Below are 15,704 nucleotides of genomic sequence, written 5' to 3' on the forward strand. Positions count from 1 at the left end.
ATAGATATTCTGAAGAATGTTAATAACCATAGAGTTGACGGTAGCCATTGACCATTGATAGTACTTTTTCCTTACTATGGAAGTCAATGGTCAACTTTTCAGTTACCAACATTCTTCAAAATATCTTCCTTTGTGTTCAATGGACAAAGAAACTCATATAAATCAAATCTGCATTATCAAAAAAAAAAAATAATAATAATAATAATATATATATATATATATATGTGTGTGTGTGTGTGTGTGTGTAATTATTATCATTATTATTATTTAAACTAGTTAAAGAGATAGTTCACCCCAAAATGAAAATTCTGTCATTAATTAATCACCCTCATGTCGTTCCACACCCGTAAGACCTTCATTGGTCTTCGGAATTCAAATTAAGATATTTTTGATGAAATCCAGTAGCCCCTCACTGCAGAACAAAAGATCCAGGGGGCGGAGTTGGATCCGCATCCAGGGGGTAGAGATTGGTAGGTTTAGGGGTGGGGATGGGTGGATTTATGGATCAGGGGGTGGAGACGGATAGGTTTAGGTCTATGTAAGGTGGGAGGAGTTGGATCTAGATCCAACTCCACCCCCTGGATCTTGTGTTCTGCAGTGAGGGCCATCTCATGAAATCTGAGAGCTCTCTGACCCTGCATAGACAGCAACGCAACTGTAATGTTCCCACTACCAGAAACGTAACAAGGACATTGTTAAAACTGTCCATGTGACAACGGTGGCTCAACTTTAATTTTGTGAAGCTATGAGAATACCTTTTGTGCGTAAAGAAAACAAAAATAACAATTTATTCAAAAAATTTTCTCCCCGAGTTCCCATCTTCCACAATTTCCGAGAGTACCATGACACATGTGTGTGCTTTCCCCAGAACGAAAATGAGAACGCACACATGCTGAACGTAAACAGTGCTGATTATGTTGATTACGTTCTGGAGAAAGCATGCATCATGGTACTCTGGCGGAAGATGGTAACTCTGGGAAAAGAATCGTTGAATAAACTGTTATTTTTGTTTTCTTTGCACACAAAAAATATTCTTGTAGCTTCACAAAATTGAAGTTGAGCCACTAATGTCACATGGAATGTTTTACCGATGTCCTTGCTACCTTTCTAGAGCTGGGAACATTGCAGTTGCATTGCTGTCTATGCAGAGTCAGAGAGCTCTCAGATTTCATCAAAAATATCTTACAGGTTTGGAATGATATGAAGGTGAGTAATTAATGACAGAATTTCATTTTTGGATGAACTAACCCTTTAGATGCAATTCAAAGTAGTTGTAGAAAAAGTGCAGGCCTAATGAATTTATGACTGTCTTTTTTATCACCACTTTTGATTTGAAAAAATAAAAAATAACCCAAATGTGGCTTAAAATGAGAGTTAAACGTAAATGTAGCTTCTTCTTTTTTTCTTTTTTTTTACAGTGCAGTTGTCCTTTGTCCTCTAGTGTACCCTAGTACCTTATTTACTTTGAATTAATTCAATTGATTTGACTGTGTTCCAATGAAAAGCATTCTGAATGACTGAATTGTAGTCCCACCTTAAGCGCTGACTGGATGCGCGTCCCCGTGAGCAGTGCGCGGCAGTGAGATCATGTGAGAGTCCACGCGTCTGAAAGTAGGTTAGCAGGGTAGAGTGAGAGGAGAGGGAGAACGACGACGTTTCGTACCGCGCCATAACACACGACGGAAGCGACTTTCATTTTTGTGTATCCGAAGCTCAGCAGAAGACCTTTAGAGACGCGAATTTACTTTGAGGATCTTTATTCTATTTTATTTTCCTAATAATGCTCACAGTCGGAGCTGAAAAGTTTCATTCGGGTAGCTGTCTTATGTTAGCTACTTAGTCCGAACAATATTGCTCCGCACCCAGTGAACTTTGGAGAATCAAGAAACAGCGATCAAAATGAGAGGTAAGATGTTTGGAACACTGCATGACATGTAACTATTACGCAGACGTTACATGTTGCTTTTAACAAGCTCTTTGAGTAGTTTTTAAACGTTTAGCTGTAGAACCGTCTGCACGTATGTTTTCGCACATTTTCTCTCAGCTTTCCTGTCACATTTGCAGCTCGGCCACTTGTTACTTTGTAACGTATTTAAATGTTACTTGGCGTTCCATTCTTTCTCAAATGTTACAGTGATTCTTAGCAAGATGTTACAATGTATCAAATTCATGGAATTCTGACATAGAAGCGGCAGGTCGTGATTTTGGCATGTTTGACAAGTTTATTTTATTACGTAATGAGAGTAGCCTAAAAGTAGTGGAGTGTTTTTTTTGTATCAAGCAATAACATATTCCCTGGAAATATCAATATTAATGTATTTGGTGGATAAAATGTCTCCATGTGGTGACGCGGTACAGTCTCCTAAACCTAAATATATCTCTAAACGCGACTTGTTGTGCGTTAAATCCTCGCTCTTTGCGGTTGTGGTGATTATTGTTGAGTGTAAATGTTGGAGATGGAGGTTTGTCTCTATGGCTTGTCGGCTGCGTGTTGTTGTTTTCGCAGGGCAGCATGGCCGGCTGTGTGAGCAGCGCTCAAACCTGCTGTTCCACTGACCTAGTTATGTCACTGAGCATTACACAGCATTCACAGGAGGGAATGAAGGAGAGATAGAGCGCGAGCGAGGGAGGCGCTTCGCTGGAGTCGTGCAGACCCATGCGGTCTGCTGGTGATGATTGACACCGCCGCCGCGCCTTTACCTTCCATCATGAACTTGAGTTTGAACTTGAACTTCGATCTTGATATAGACAATAAACGGCGTTTATTACAACAGTCTCACATATTTATGTAACAAATACATGCGTAACGATGACTTACTATTATTTTGTCGATAAACCAATTATGCAAAATATAAAAAAGAACCCGCATTGTTGTCTGAAGTTTAATTGTATTATACATATTTATATGATACCAAAATATCACGTTATGAATTTAATTACATATAAAATTAATAAAAATTTCGTTGTTGTATGGAAATATTTATTGTATTACATAATGTTTTTTTAATAAAAATTGTAAAATATTATTATAACTAGTGAGAGCCAATACCACTTTGTACTCTCTTTCTTCTATTTATTAAATATATTATAAAATAAAAATGAACATAAACACTATGACAGTAATTTACAATGACAAGTTTGCATGGTTAATACCACTGTGCACTTTCTTTCTTCTCACATAGTGAAAAAAATGATTTATTAATTTATTAAATATGTTATAAAATTAAATGAACATAAATTCTGGTGCATAGTATTTATATAAAATCATATGTAGCACTGCGACAATAATTTACGATGACAATGAAAAGTTTCCACTTTAAAACTATGTGAAATCTGTGAATATATGTGCTTGCAAATCAGATAATTCTTTATCTTTGGCCTCTTGGCTTCTTCTTACCCTTTACCTTGGCTTGAGCAAATATTAAATCATAATCATTTTTCTTTTTAATTTAGCTAGTGATCCAGACTCTTTGTCTGTAGGCTCAAAGTCAGGGTTTTGTCTCTCCCATTTTGTTTGCTCTCTGGACAAATGTTAAAGGCAGTTGCGGGCGTACGTGTCCGGACATACTGTCGTGAGGTGGGGCTGTGTTTAAATATATACAGCATGGCTCATGTTCACAGGGCAGCTGAGGACAGGAAGGCTGTAGCGGGTGATATATACTCTATTGAAAAACAGCAGATCTGCACTTTGTCAGGAATTTTTTTTTTATATAAATCCTGGACGTTTTGCGTGGTCTGTTTTGTGTCATCGGCATTCACGTAACTCGCATTCTCTGTGTTCTAATAATACGCCTTCCTTTTTATTTAGTCAACACTAAAATGACGTTAATCGCTTCACAGTAAAGAAAACGCACATAGATGCGTGCATAAAAGCAGCTGTTTTCCCATTTAAAGCCATTAGATGATGGATCTTATTTTATGTTTGGTTGGTTGGCATCAGTTCAATATTTAAAGTGAACATGGCAGGAATGACCTTGATTTTATGATGACCAGACAGCAGATACCAATAGTGACTTACTGACACACTGACAACTGTCTTATCAGAAACTACAGCGTAATTCTTTTCTATCTGCGCGAAGCATCAGGATTTCACTTCGCTTTGGCGAAACCCAGGGAATGTGTTATGTAAAATAGGCGAGGTGTTAAATCATTGTTCTTTAAGCTGGCCTACATATGCCAACCTCGTGACCAGAAGCCTTTCTGCTCATCACTGTGACAAGACAGACACATCATTGTGGGATAATTCATTTGCGATTAGAAACACGACTACACCTCATTACACGCGCTTTAGTCAAAACTGAAAAATTATACACAATTGCCTACATTTAAATGATTATTCATACTTTCAAGCTTATGCATTGTCATTGCAAGGCTTTTAAATAGAAGTTTGAGGTTGTTCTTGTGATATTTGTTGGGTCAGTGGCTTCTTTAGCATTATCCCGAATGCTTATGGTTAAAATCCGTTGTGCTCTTCTGCTTAATCTAATCTGCAGTCTTGTGTTATGTCACCAAGTTAGACTTTACTGATTAACACAGTGTTCTCTGCTCAAAGCTGATTGCATTACGGCACCTGCACGCAAACACAGATAACAGCGGCTGCCACTCAAAGTAGATTTGAACCATTTTCCTGAATCGCCACGCACATAAATAATTCCATTCTTCGTCTGTCCTTATTTTTTTGTTTATTCTCCATTATATCACACAAATGGCATTTAGAACGTAAGAGACTGTGGAAACTAAAGGATCATGGTCCCACAGTGATGCTAATATGAAACACATGTGTACATTAGGTATTTTTAGGTCAGGATTCCTCATGAATGCATTAGAAACATTTCACTTTGAAATGTTTTTTAAACTTTTAACTGTTTTTAAAAAGCAATTCTAGCATGTTTAAATAAAAAAGGCAAATAAAAAAAGAAAAGAATGCCCTCTTAAAAGTTTTTATTTGAATTTATAAAATTATTGTTTTTATTATTGTTTTATATATTTCCTTTAACAAAATTATTACATTGATTTATATGCAAGTTATTTTAAATACACTGGTTTAAATAGAAAGGTCATTAAAAAGACAAAAAAAAAGAATGGCCTCTTAAATTATTTTAATTGAATTTTATAAAATTCAAAATATATATTATCTTATTTTCATTTTGTTTAAATAGAAAAGCCATTTAAAAAAAAGAAAGAATTGCCCTTTTTAATAGATCATTTGTGTTAGATAGATAGATAGATATATAGATAGATAGAAAGAATATTCATATAACATTTTATTGATTATACAGAGTATTACCTAGACAAAAATGGATACAGTACATTTTCTTGTGTCTTGCTCCTGTTCTTCCATGTCAAAATTCCCATCGAGACCAGTTCCACCTTAACAGAGAGAAGGGAAAGGCCTATTCAAATGACATGCACCGAGGATCCACCCACAGCTGCCCTCCCCTTTTCACTGAGAAAGTATGTCAGTAGGACAGCGAGTCCACATGGGCTTACAGCCAGGCCGAATAGAGCGACACTCAGAACCGGCCAATCACAGACACATCTGCCCAAACATAAACCAATAGGCTGTCAGAAGTGGCAGGGAGGCGGAACATCTGCATTATTAGACTGAGCAGCCCTGAATGGTGTGTTTGTGGAATGTTTGCAGACGAAGGTTATATAACTCTACACAGAGAGCGGTACGGGAGGGGCACCCAAGGGCTCACAGATTTTTCCATTGCATGCCACAGTGTATCTTGGTCATTGCTTTCAGCTGACAGAGCTAGGAAGACAAAATGGAGGATGTTTTTTTTAAAACTGAGGATGTTTTTGCAAGCTTAGTTTTTTCCATTCCACCACTATATGGCAAATATGAAATAAGAAAATTCTTGCATAATAAATGTAACAATCACAAAACTCATCGATCTACTCATCTTTTTCATCTATATGAAGATTTTAGGTCAAATATAAAAAATATATTTTATTGCATAATAATTGTGTAATTAGCACATTGTTTATTTTTTATTTATATTTTGTTCTTTTAGTTAATAATGAATTCATTATTTTTCATTTAGTATTTCACAATAATAAATGATTGTTTGCATATAAATATGAAAGTATTTTTTATTGCATAATGATTATCATAAAGCACTTTTTTTGTGCATTTATTAATTTTGATTTATTTTAATTTATTTATTTGTTTGTTTTTGTCAATAATTAAATACACATTTACATAATGTTTACTGTTAACTAGGAAATATCAGTTTAATGTCTGTCTGTATATGGAATCCAGGCGTCTAGTTTCTAAAAGTGCCTACACTGTGTTCCACTGATCACATGAGTCGTATCAAGGCCTCTCATAAATCTGAGACATAATACACCCTTCAGTCGGAAAATCAATCCTCTGGCTATTTCTGTCCCTCATTCCATGCAGAGCGTGAGAGATCTCTCTATCTGACTGTGATCTTCTTCATTGGTAGATATTATTTGTGGTGCATGTCAAAACAATATGTGCTTTTTTTGTGTGATTCATGATATGTTTTTGCATTTAATGCTTAAAAGCAATGTTTGTTTGTTTTTTATTCCAGCTCAAATTGAGGTTATACCATGCAAGATCTGTGGCGACAAATCCTCTGGGATTCACTATGGCGTTATTACATGTGAAGGGTGCAAGGTAAGAATTCTGGTGTAATTTTTATATTATATTTTCTTCTTTTCTTACCCTAGATGTGCACTTTGTAGAGTTCATTTCAACCCACGCAAACAAAATGATCCTTTTGTGCTCTGTCCCTCCTTATCTTTTATCCCGATGTTTTTGTTCTGTTTTCTGGGTCAGTTTATATTACTCTATGTTCGTCATGCGGTGGCAGGGCACACCTATGAAAGCCGCACCTGATCTTAGCCATGTTGTACGCTGATGTAACCATGTATCTGTTTTGCAGGGCTTCTTCCGACGCAGTCAACAGAACAATGCCATGTACTCATGTTCGCGGCAGAGGAACTGCCTGATCGACCGAACCAACAGGAACCGCTGCCAACATTGTCGCCTGCAGAAGTGCCTGGCGCTCGGCATGAGCCGTGATGGTGAGCGCAAGTCTAGCCCACCAGCTGACAGAAAACTGAATTTTAGAAACCAGGACTCAAATAAAAGTCCTACACATGTGGAGAGGCAGGGTCAAAGGGCAGCTGAGGGAGACTTCATTTTTGCATCTATTTGGTTTCATTCAGTCACAGGTAGATTGATTGGATGATCATGATGTGAAAATGTGAAGAATTTGTGCATGATTTCATTTCAAATTCAGATACCTGCGTTATGTTTAGAACCATATGACCCTGTTTATTTAAAGTAGTTTACATGGTCATAAATTTAATTTATGTATAGATTTAAATCAGGACCTACTGGTCTGTGTATCAGATGATAAATATAACATTTCTTTTGCTTGGATGATTCACTGTAATAGAATTAGAAGTGTGAATCTAAAACCCTATATTTCAAAGATAAATTAAGAGCTAGGTATTTTTACCATTTAAAAAGAAAAAAACCTTTACTGTGTATTAATCTTAGATATTTATTCGATAAATGATATTTTGCACAAAACAGGAGAAGCAGTTTGGGCTATATGATTTTTTAAAGTTTTTTTATAAATGAAATATAATTTTAATGTATAGCATTACAATTTTGCAAATAAAAAATGAATAGTCTAATACATATAATTAAACAGTCATTTATGCATTAATAAATATTAATACTATTTACTATTTTTACTGCTGTTTATTTAATCAAAAATGCAGTAAAATGTATAATATTGCAAAAATTAATACAATTTAAAATGACTGTTTTGTATTTTCATGTATTTTAAAATTTATTCCTGTGATGCAAAACTGAATTTTCAGCAGTCATTATTAATATGCAGTCATTCTATTATGCTGATTTGCTGATCAAGAAATATTTCGTATTATCAATTTTAAAAACAGTTGTGCTGCTTAACATTTTATGGATGCATTTCTTTCATGATTCTTTAATGAATAGAAATAAATAAAAAAAACAGCATGTATTTGAAATAGAAATAAATTTTTTATGAATGAAAATCATAAATGCCTTTGCTGCTACTTTTGATCAGTTTTTGCATCCTTGCTGAATAAAAGATTTAAAAATCTGAACTCAAACGTCTGTAAATAAATACAATAAATAAATCATATAAATGATATGTAACACTAAGTGAATATATAATACTTTTTCTTTCTGTAGCGGTGAAGTTTGGCCGAATGTCAAAGAAACAGCGGGACAGCCTGTACGCGGAGGTGCAGCGGCACCAGCAGCTGTCTCAGGAGTGCCTGGCGGGTTTGGGTGGTGGTCTGGCACCACGTGACCGTGAAGAGCGGGTGAAGACAGCGCGCACAGCCGGCCGTACAGCAGCGGAGGCTCCAGCTCCACCCTCAGCGACCTGGAAGACATCGCCACGCTACCCGACGGTTTGCTGTTTGACCTGCCGCTCACCCCAGAGGAGGCGAGCGAGTACTGCACTCTGGAGATGCTCGGGGGCGGCGGAGGGTCCGGGAGTGTTGGAAGCGGAAGTTCATCCAATCAGAGCTCTCCGGAGCCCAGCGCTGTAGATTTGATGGAAGCAGTGAGGGTGAAGCACGAGTATATGCTGCCTGAAGACAGTCTACACTCTCTCCTGGGATCTCTACCAGATAACTGCTCTCTACACGACATAGGTGAGCTGTCATTAGAGTTTTACAAATATAATACATGCTACATTTTAATAAATAATTTATATAAAATCTATTTCATTACTCTCTGTATATGTCGACTTATTTATTCATATAAATATGCATAATAATGAAATGTAACTATTTTTTATTTTAATTATAAGTTGTCCATATAATTAGTCCATTTATCTAAGGATTTAATTACATAGAAATAGACAAATTCTAAGGGAAAATGTGTTTCTGTTCAGAGCGAATCACTCAAAATGTTGTGAAGTCTCACCTGGAGACGTGTCAGTACAGCTCAGAAGAGCTGAAGAAACTTACCTGGAACGTCTACACACCTGAAGAAACCCGCAGCTTTCAGCTCAAGGTACAACATTATCATATTACATGACATATTAGACAAATACATAAATACATGGTCAATCATGGGACTGTGCTTGCTGATTTGTCTCTTTGTCAATGAATGTATTAACAATCTCTGTGCATTCAGTCTGCAGAATGGATGTGGCAGCAGTGCGCCCTGCACATTACAAACGCCATCCAGTACGTTGTGGAGTTCGCCAAGCGCATCTCTGGATTCATGGAGCTCTGCCAGAACGACCAGATCATCCTGCTCAAAGCAGGTCAGTGCTTCCTTTGTCTCACACGGATTACAGATGACTAATCCCAGATTATACAACAGATTTCTCACTCGCATCACTTTATCCACTCACAGCCGTGATGTGGCATTTCTGATGTGGCCCTGGGTGCCCATTCAATCTCTTTATTAGTTTAATCACATTTGGTAATGTTCTAACACCATTCCAGAACACACTTGGTTTCTTTAGTGTTGTCTTTCATATTACATCTAGAATACTCTGAGAGCAGATGTTGACATACAGTTCAGATAATGGCAAACGCAAACACACACCACAAAATTAGTGCTGAGTGCAATTTGCAAGAACAAGCTTTTTTCCTCTAAGGAATAAGGACTCTTAATTGCGAGAACAAAAAAAAAAAAAAATCAAGAACAAGTCTATTTCTGCTAAGGAATTAAAAAAGGGAATTTCAACTTTTCTCACAATTCAAATTTTTTTCTTAAAATTCAGAGGTTATATCTATATGAGAAATAAACTCATTTGTGGGAAAAAAATTCAGAACAACCTTGTTTCTGTTTTGGAATAGAAAAATAAAGCTAATTGCAACTTTTTTTACTCAGTTTTTTTAACATAACATGTATATAGTTTATATACATGTTGTAAACTCAAATTAAGACTTTCTTCTCAGAATTGTGAGGGTGAAAATGTAAGAATTTTGAGATAAAAATGACTTTTTCTTTTTTTTTTTTCATTCCATTGCGGAAATAAGTTTCCATATACCAAAGACCTGAAATTCTTCTTTTTGCTGCACTGCACTGGAGAGAATGCTTTTCTCCATTTATTTTACCATCAATCAATGATTTTCTGATTCCAGAGTTAATAAAAATGTAGGCAGACACAATACAATAACTTAATGCTCATGTAGAAGTGATATTTCAGCACATTTAGTGGCTTGTTAAACTGGATTGTGGGTGGTTACATAAATAAAATGCAGGTTTTGTGTCAGAATAATGACATGCAAAAGGGGCGCAACTGTTTTGTGAATCCGACCCACTGGATTCAGTTCTGTGTTCAATCTTAAACTTGAAACTACCTGCACTAACGTTTGTCTCCTCTTGTGTTTGTTTCTCCAACATTCTGTCTACTACTACTCTTTGTGCATACTGTATAAAAACAAACAAACAAAAAAAAAAAACCTTCCCTGAACAATTTGTTCTGAATGTCATTTAAAACAATCACAAACACAATGAATTTTCATTTTTATGGTGTTTGATGTTCCCATATTTGGTGAAAAATAATTTATTAATTTTTTTTATTTTCTGTCTGTATTTTTGCACGGTGGAGCATATTCCCGCTTTTCCTTCCCCCTCCCCTGCACACACTTTTTTTTTCTCTCTCTTTCTTTGTCTGTCTTTCTTTTTGTCTCTGTCCTCTGTCTTTTCTTCTTTTCCCCCCCATCATGTTTTTTTGCCGCTCTCTTTCTCTATTACTTTTCCAGGATGTCTGGAAGTCTTGCTGATCCGAATGTGCCGTGCTTACAACTCTTCAAACAATACTATGTTTTTTGACGGCAAGTTTGCCAGTCCTCAGCTCTTCAAAGCTCTCGGTGAGTGCCTGAATATCTACAGAACTGGATGCATTTAAGTATGCAAGTATTATAATGTATTATAACTGTGGTTACAATTGCTCATGAACTCAAACGATGCATTATAAGGTGCCTTACAGGGCATAATTAATGCATTAAAACGAAACATTATAAATAAAGGCTTTAGGTAAAGTGTAATCTATTTTACATAGAATACCTATGGTTGACCTGCTATATTTGCTAAAATGTGCAATGTACAACACATTCATACTGGGTTCAGGCATCCCATAATTTAATGCACTCAATTTAACTAGATGTAATCAGTGAATTCAGAATAGGATGCCAACATACAAAAATGTATTGCAAATGCAAAAAAAAACATTTTTGGTAGTATAACTAGATATTCTTGCGAAACTAAACATGCAGGTAAGATTAAGTAGTGATTAAGTGACAAATGTAATGAGGGCATGTGATGACAACATAGCTGCAAGCTGCTATTTGAAATTTATACAGTTCTATAATGTGAAACTATCTGGAAAAAAAATAGCAGGCAGTATTCAGTACTCTAGTATTCCGCTTTAAACACATCCTCTTTTACCTTATACTGCAAAACACCAGCAGCCTCTTAAGAGCAAGAGCAGAGGCGTCATGAATCAATAAGCCTTTTTAACCCAGTTAGTGAACACAAGCGATGCTCGGGTGAGTAATAGCTCATCGAAGTTAAATGGAAGCATTGCGGAAAGCACTCTTGGCACATAATATATCAAATAAAAACCTTTGTTCTTGGAATAAGTTTGTAGAATGATTTGTATATTGTACCACTTCTTTATTTTATTAGTGTTTTTTTTTTTTTCAAATTGAGTATGCTTAAAGCATGAAATTAAATTCATACTATTTTCTGAATGCACGATCTTATTGTGAAAAATTAACCCGTGCATGTTAAATTTGATTTTTAAAACATCAAAACTGCATCTTCTGAAAATGACAGACTACTTTTGATGTTAGCAGGACTTCTCCAGTCATTTAGTCTGCTTAAACACAACTTCTCCAAGCTGTCATCTGCCTTCATTTTTGAATGCAAAACACATCTCAATATCCAGTCAACAACCAATACATTGAATCAAGTGCCTGCTATTTTTCTTTTTTGATAATCCAAATGGAATAAAAGATCTGTTAAACTTTAAATGCAGCCTTCCTTTCATGATAAAATGCACAATACAAACATAGAGGCCAACTGTGATATTCATGATAAAGCAAAGCTTGTTGCTTAAATGTATTACTTAAATCTTTGTTATTCTCACAAATAACCTAAAGCTTTTTACCCAGAACATCTTATCATTTCTTTTAGAATTATTGGAGCCCAATAGATCCATTAAATCATTTCATGCTAAATCACAAGAGATTGGTTCTAGGCAAATTATGGCCCTCAGCGGAAATGTAATTTGTTCCTTCATCTTCAGCATGGTAACCAGCATGTGTTTTGTATGTTTATGTGTTTGTAGGGTGTGATGACCTGGTGAACGCAGTCTTTGAATTGGCTAAAAGTCTGAGTCGACTTCAACTGAATGATGAGGAAATGGCTTTATTCAGTGCCGCGGTCCTGCTGGCTCCAGGTGAGACTCTCGCACGCACATCTGCTACCAATTTCCTGAAGCAAAGGGTTATAAGGCTGGGTTTATGTGCTCTTGGAAAAAGAAATATGTGCCATGGTCAGACTTGCACACAAGAATAAAATGAGACCCATTCTCACAGTTTGAATCCTCTGCTCTGTTTTGTTCAGATCGGCCGTGGTTGACCGAGTCTCAGCAGGTGCAGAAGCTCCAGGAGAAAGTTTACGTGGCTCTTCAGCACAGCCTGCACATGAACGGAGCAAATACTGAGAAACTGGATAAGGTGACTGAATCTTTACAAAAACTGGTTCTGCACAAACTTCTGACCGAGAAAACGCACACAAAAAAGTGATAAATATAATATGTATTAGGTTATGTATACATAAAAAAAAAAATCATAATTTACATATTTAATGGTTAAGACTACATAGATGAGCAAGCTACAGTATATTTTAGGATTTTGAGTCAGCCACTGAATTTAATATATTAAAGTTATCATTTAAGGGTCAAATGGATTTAACATATTTGAATATAATTGAGTATGTATACATTAACTATTCAATTCAAATTGTCACAATTTGCAAAATATACTTTTTTTTTTTTTTAAGTTAATACTTTTATTCAGCAAGGTTACATTAAATTGATACAAAATGACAGTAAAGACATTTGTAATGTTACAAAAGTTCTATTCATCAGATAATTCTGAAAAAGTCCAGCTTTCATTACTGATAATAAGAAAAAATTATCAAGCATCAAATCAGCATAATAGAATGATTTCTGAAGGATCACATGACACTGTAGATTAGAGTAATGATGCTGAAAATTATTTCCTCAGGAATAAATTACATTTTAAAATACATTCAAATAAAAAAATATCAGAGAATAGAAACATGTTTTAAATTGTAATAATATTTCATAATATCACAGTTTTACAGTATTTTTGATTGAATAAATACTAAAAAATAAAATCTTACTGACCCCAAACTTTTGAACAGTAGTGTAACTTATGTTATAACATGCAAAAAACACGTGTTTGTGCACTAATGCAAAGGTCAGGCCTAGATTATCCAGTAGTTTTTGTTTGTTGTTCTGAAGTATCTGATCTGTTGTGTTTGCAGATGGTGTCCAAACTACCACAGATGAAGTCCATCTGTAACCTGCATGTTGACAAGCTGGAGTTCTTCCGCCTGGTTCACCCGGAAACAGCCTACAGCTTCCCACCTCTTTACAGGGAAGTGTTCGGCAGCGAGATCAACTTCCCTGACTCCACCAACAGTTAGAGAGCTGGGGGAAAGAGGGAGATAGTGAGGGAGAGAATGAAATCACGAGTGAGTGTTAAAGCAAGAGAGGCCATTATGTGTAAAAACAGCATTTCAAATGAACACAATTTAAAAACCTCCAGGGAGAATCCTCAGTCTATTGCAGCACTGTTAGCATACACACACACACACACACACACACACACACACACAAAACACTACAAACATACACACTTAACCTGCTGCAAACATGTTCATACACACAAACACAGGGGCCAACAAACTATTTCCGATTCGACAACACACAAAACATACTCGTATAGGGATTATTCCTGGAGTTGTGCTCTCAAATCTGTTTTTATTTTATGGAAAAACTCCGAAATTATCTTTTATGTACAGATGTATGCTTGCAAAGGCCCTTTGTCCCAACTTGTAGATGTCTAAGCATGCCACTGTTCCTTCTGCATCTGTACACAGAGATATTTAAAGGAGTTTTATAAGGTTTTATCATTTTAATAATTTTACAGGATCAAACTCTCTTCCACATGAACATTCAGGAGAGCACAACACTTTTTAATGAAGCGAATACAACATACTATATGACGTCACCCGTCCTTCGCCGCTGAATCACTCTTTAAACACTACTATCGCGTTTTTCCTCTCTCTCCCCTCGTTTTTTCACCCTCGGACGAATCATGAATGTATCCCAAAAGCACTTATTTTGATTTGAGACCGAATGTACACAATGCACTTTTGGTCTTGCGTTATGCTTTATGAGACTTTATGACAATCCACTCAAAAAAAAAAACAAACAACAACAAAACTGATGTGCCCAGATTGTTTGTTAAAAATGAAGGGACCAATGTTACCAGTGCTACGTTAAAGGAACGTTACACATTAAATACAAGTCAAGCTCATTTCTAAGTTTAAAATAATAAAACAAAAATGGTTTAATTTAATCAAAATAATCATTTAAGAAAAAAAAGATCATTTTTAATCATCTCAGTTTGTGAAAACAAACACAAACAAGTATTGACAGAAATGCACTTATAGTGGATGTCTATGGGGCAGCTGTACAGTTCTAAAACAATTAGCCCTTACAATGCTTAACTGTATGTGATACAGCATCTGAGTTTAACTTGTATTTAACCTTGAATATTCCCTTAAAGCTATTTAAACAAACCAGAAATCATAAGTGTGCTAAACTCTTTTCTAATGTGCAATAGAAGTCAAGTTTTTTCACTACAAGTGTGCAGTCACGGCCAAACGTTTGTGAACGCCTTTGTTACAATAACGCAACGGCAACCACGAAATCCTTACTTTAACAGTTATTTACATGATCTCATACCTCATATTCAGCAGAATTTGACACATTTAGTACAGTATTAGACATAAACAACATCTGAGTGCAACAGTGCTTAACAGGATGTTATTGTATGCAAAAGAGATATTCAACAGAATACAGTCTTGTATACAAGGGGTTTGCAAACTTTGGCATGACTGTAAAGAATAGAGTGCATTAGTGCCTGTCCACTTTTTCAGCAGTGTTGGTTTCGGAAGTGTTTTTTCTATTCATTTTTTGATTTGAAAAAAGGTTTTGTTAAAGCCTTACAAGACATGAACCAAACTAACCAGCTGCGAGAAGAATTACAACATTACAAACTTTTAGTTGAAGCAGAAATGTATTGAAAATTGGACAAAAAACAAAGGTACAAGATTTTGTACTTAATGGCTTTAGTGAGGGGAAAAACTACAATCCCAAATAGAGTTAAAAATGATGGTGAAATATAGAACTATTCTTTTTCTTTTAAGTTTTGGATTGAATCAAAAGAAACAATATATTTTAAGCGTTTTTCAAAATATGCACATATATACAAATATTTAAGTACTTTGACTCATGTCATTTTTTTTTTTTTTTGCCTTTGCGACTCTCTGATTGGTGAGATTGTCCTCACCGCATCATGGGTAATGTAGTTTTTCA

The 15,704-nt window shown here is 35.7% G+C and overlaps 1 protein-coding gene across 1 annotated transcript; it reads left to right on the forward strand.

Moving 5' to 3' along the window:
• The first annotated feature begins 1,605 nt into the window (after positions 1 to 1,605).
• On the forward strand, positions 1,606 to 14,535 carry rorcb (RAR-related orphan receptor C b). Its single transcript, XM_058752560.1, is given in 12 exon segments — positions 1,606 to 1,906; positions 6,410 to 6,451; positions 6,564 to 6,649; positions 6,918 to 7,059; positions 8,225 to 8,353; positions 8,356 to 8,694; positions 8,937 to 9,058; positions 9,182 to 9,314; positions 10,768 to 10,875; positions 12,357 to 12,467; positions 12,635 to 12,747; positions 13,583 to 14,535. Coding segments are annotated over 12 exon segments (1,494 nt in total). The 5' UTR covers positions 1,606 to 1,899; the 3' UTR covers positions 13,745 to 14,535.
• Positions 14,536 to 15,704: the final 1,169 nt, after the last annotated feature.

This window comes from Onychostoma macrolepis, chromosome 02, assembly GCF_012432095.1.
Source record: "Onychostoma macrolepis isolate SWU-2019 chromosome 02, ASM1243209v1, whole genome shotgun sequence".
Taxonomy (NCBI): Eukaryota; Metazoa; Chordata; class Actinopteri; order Cypriniformes; family Cyprinidae; genus Onychostoma; species Onychostoma macrolepis.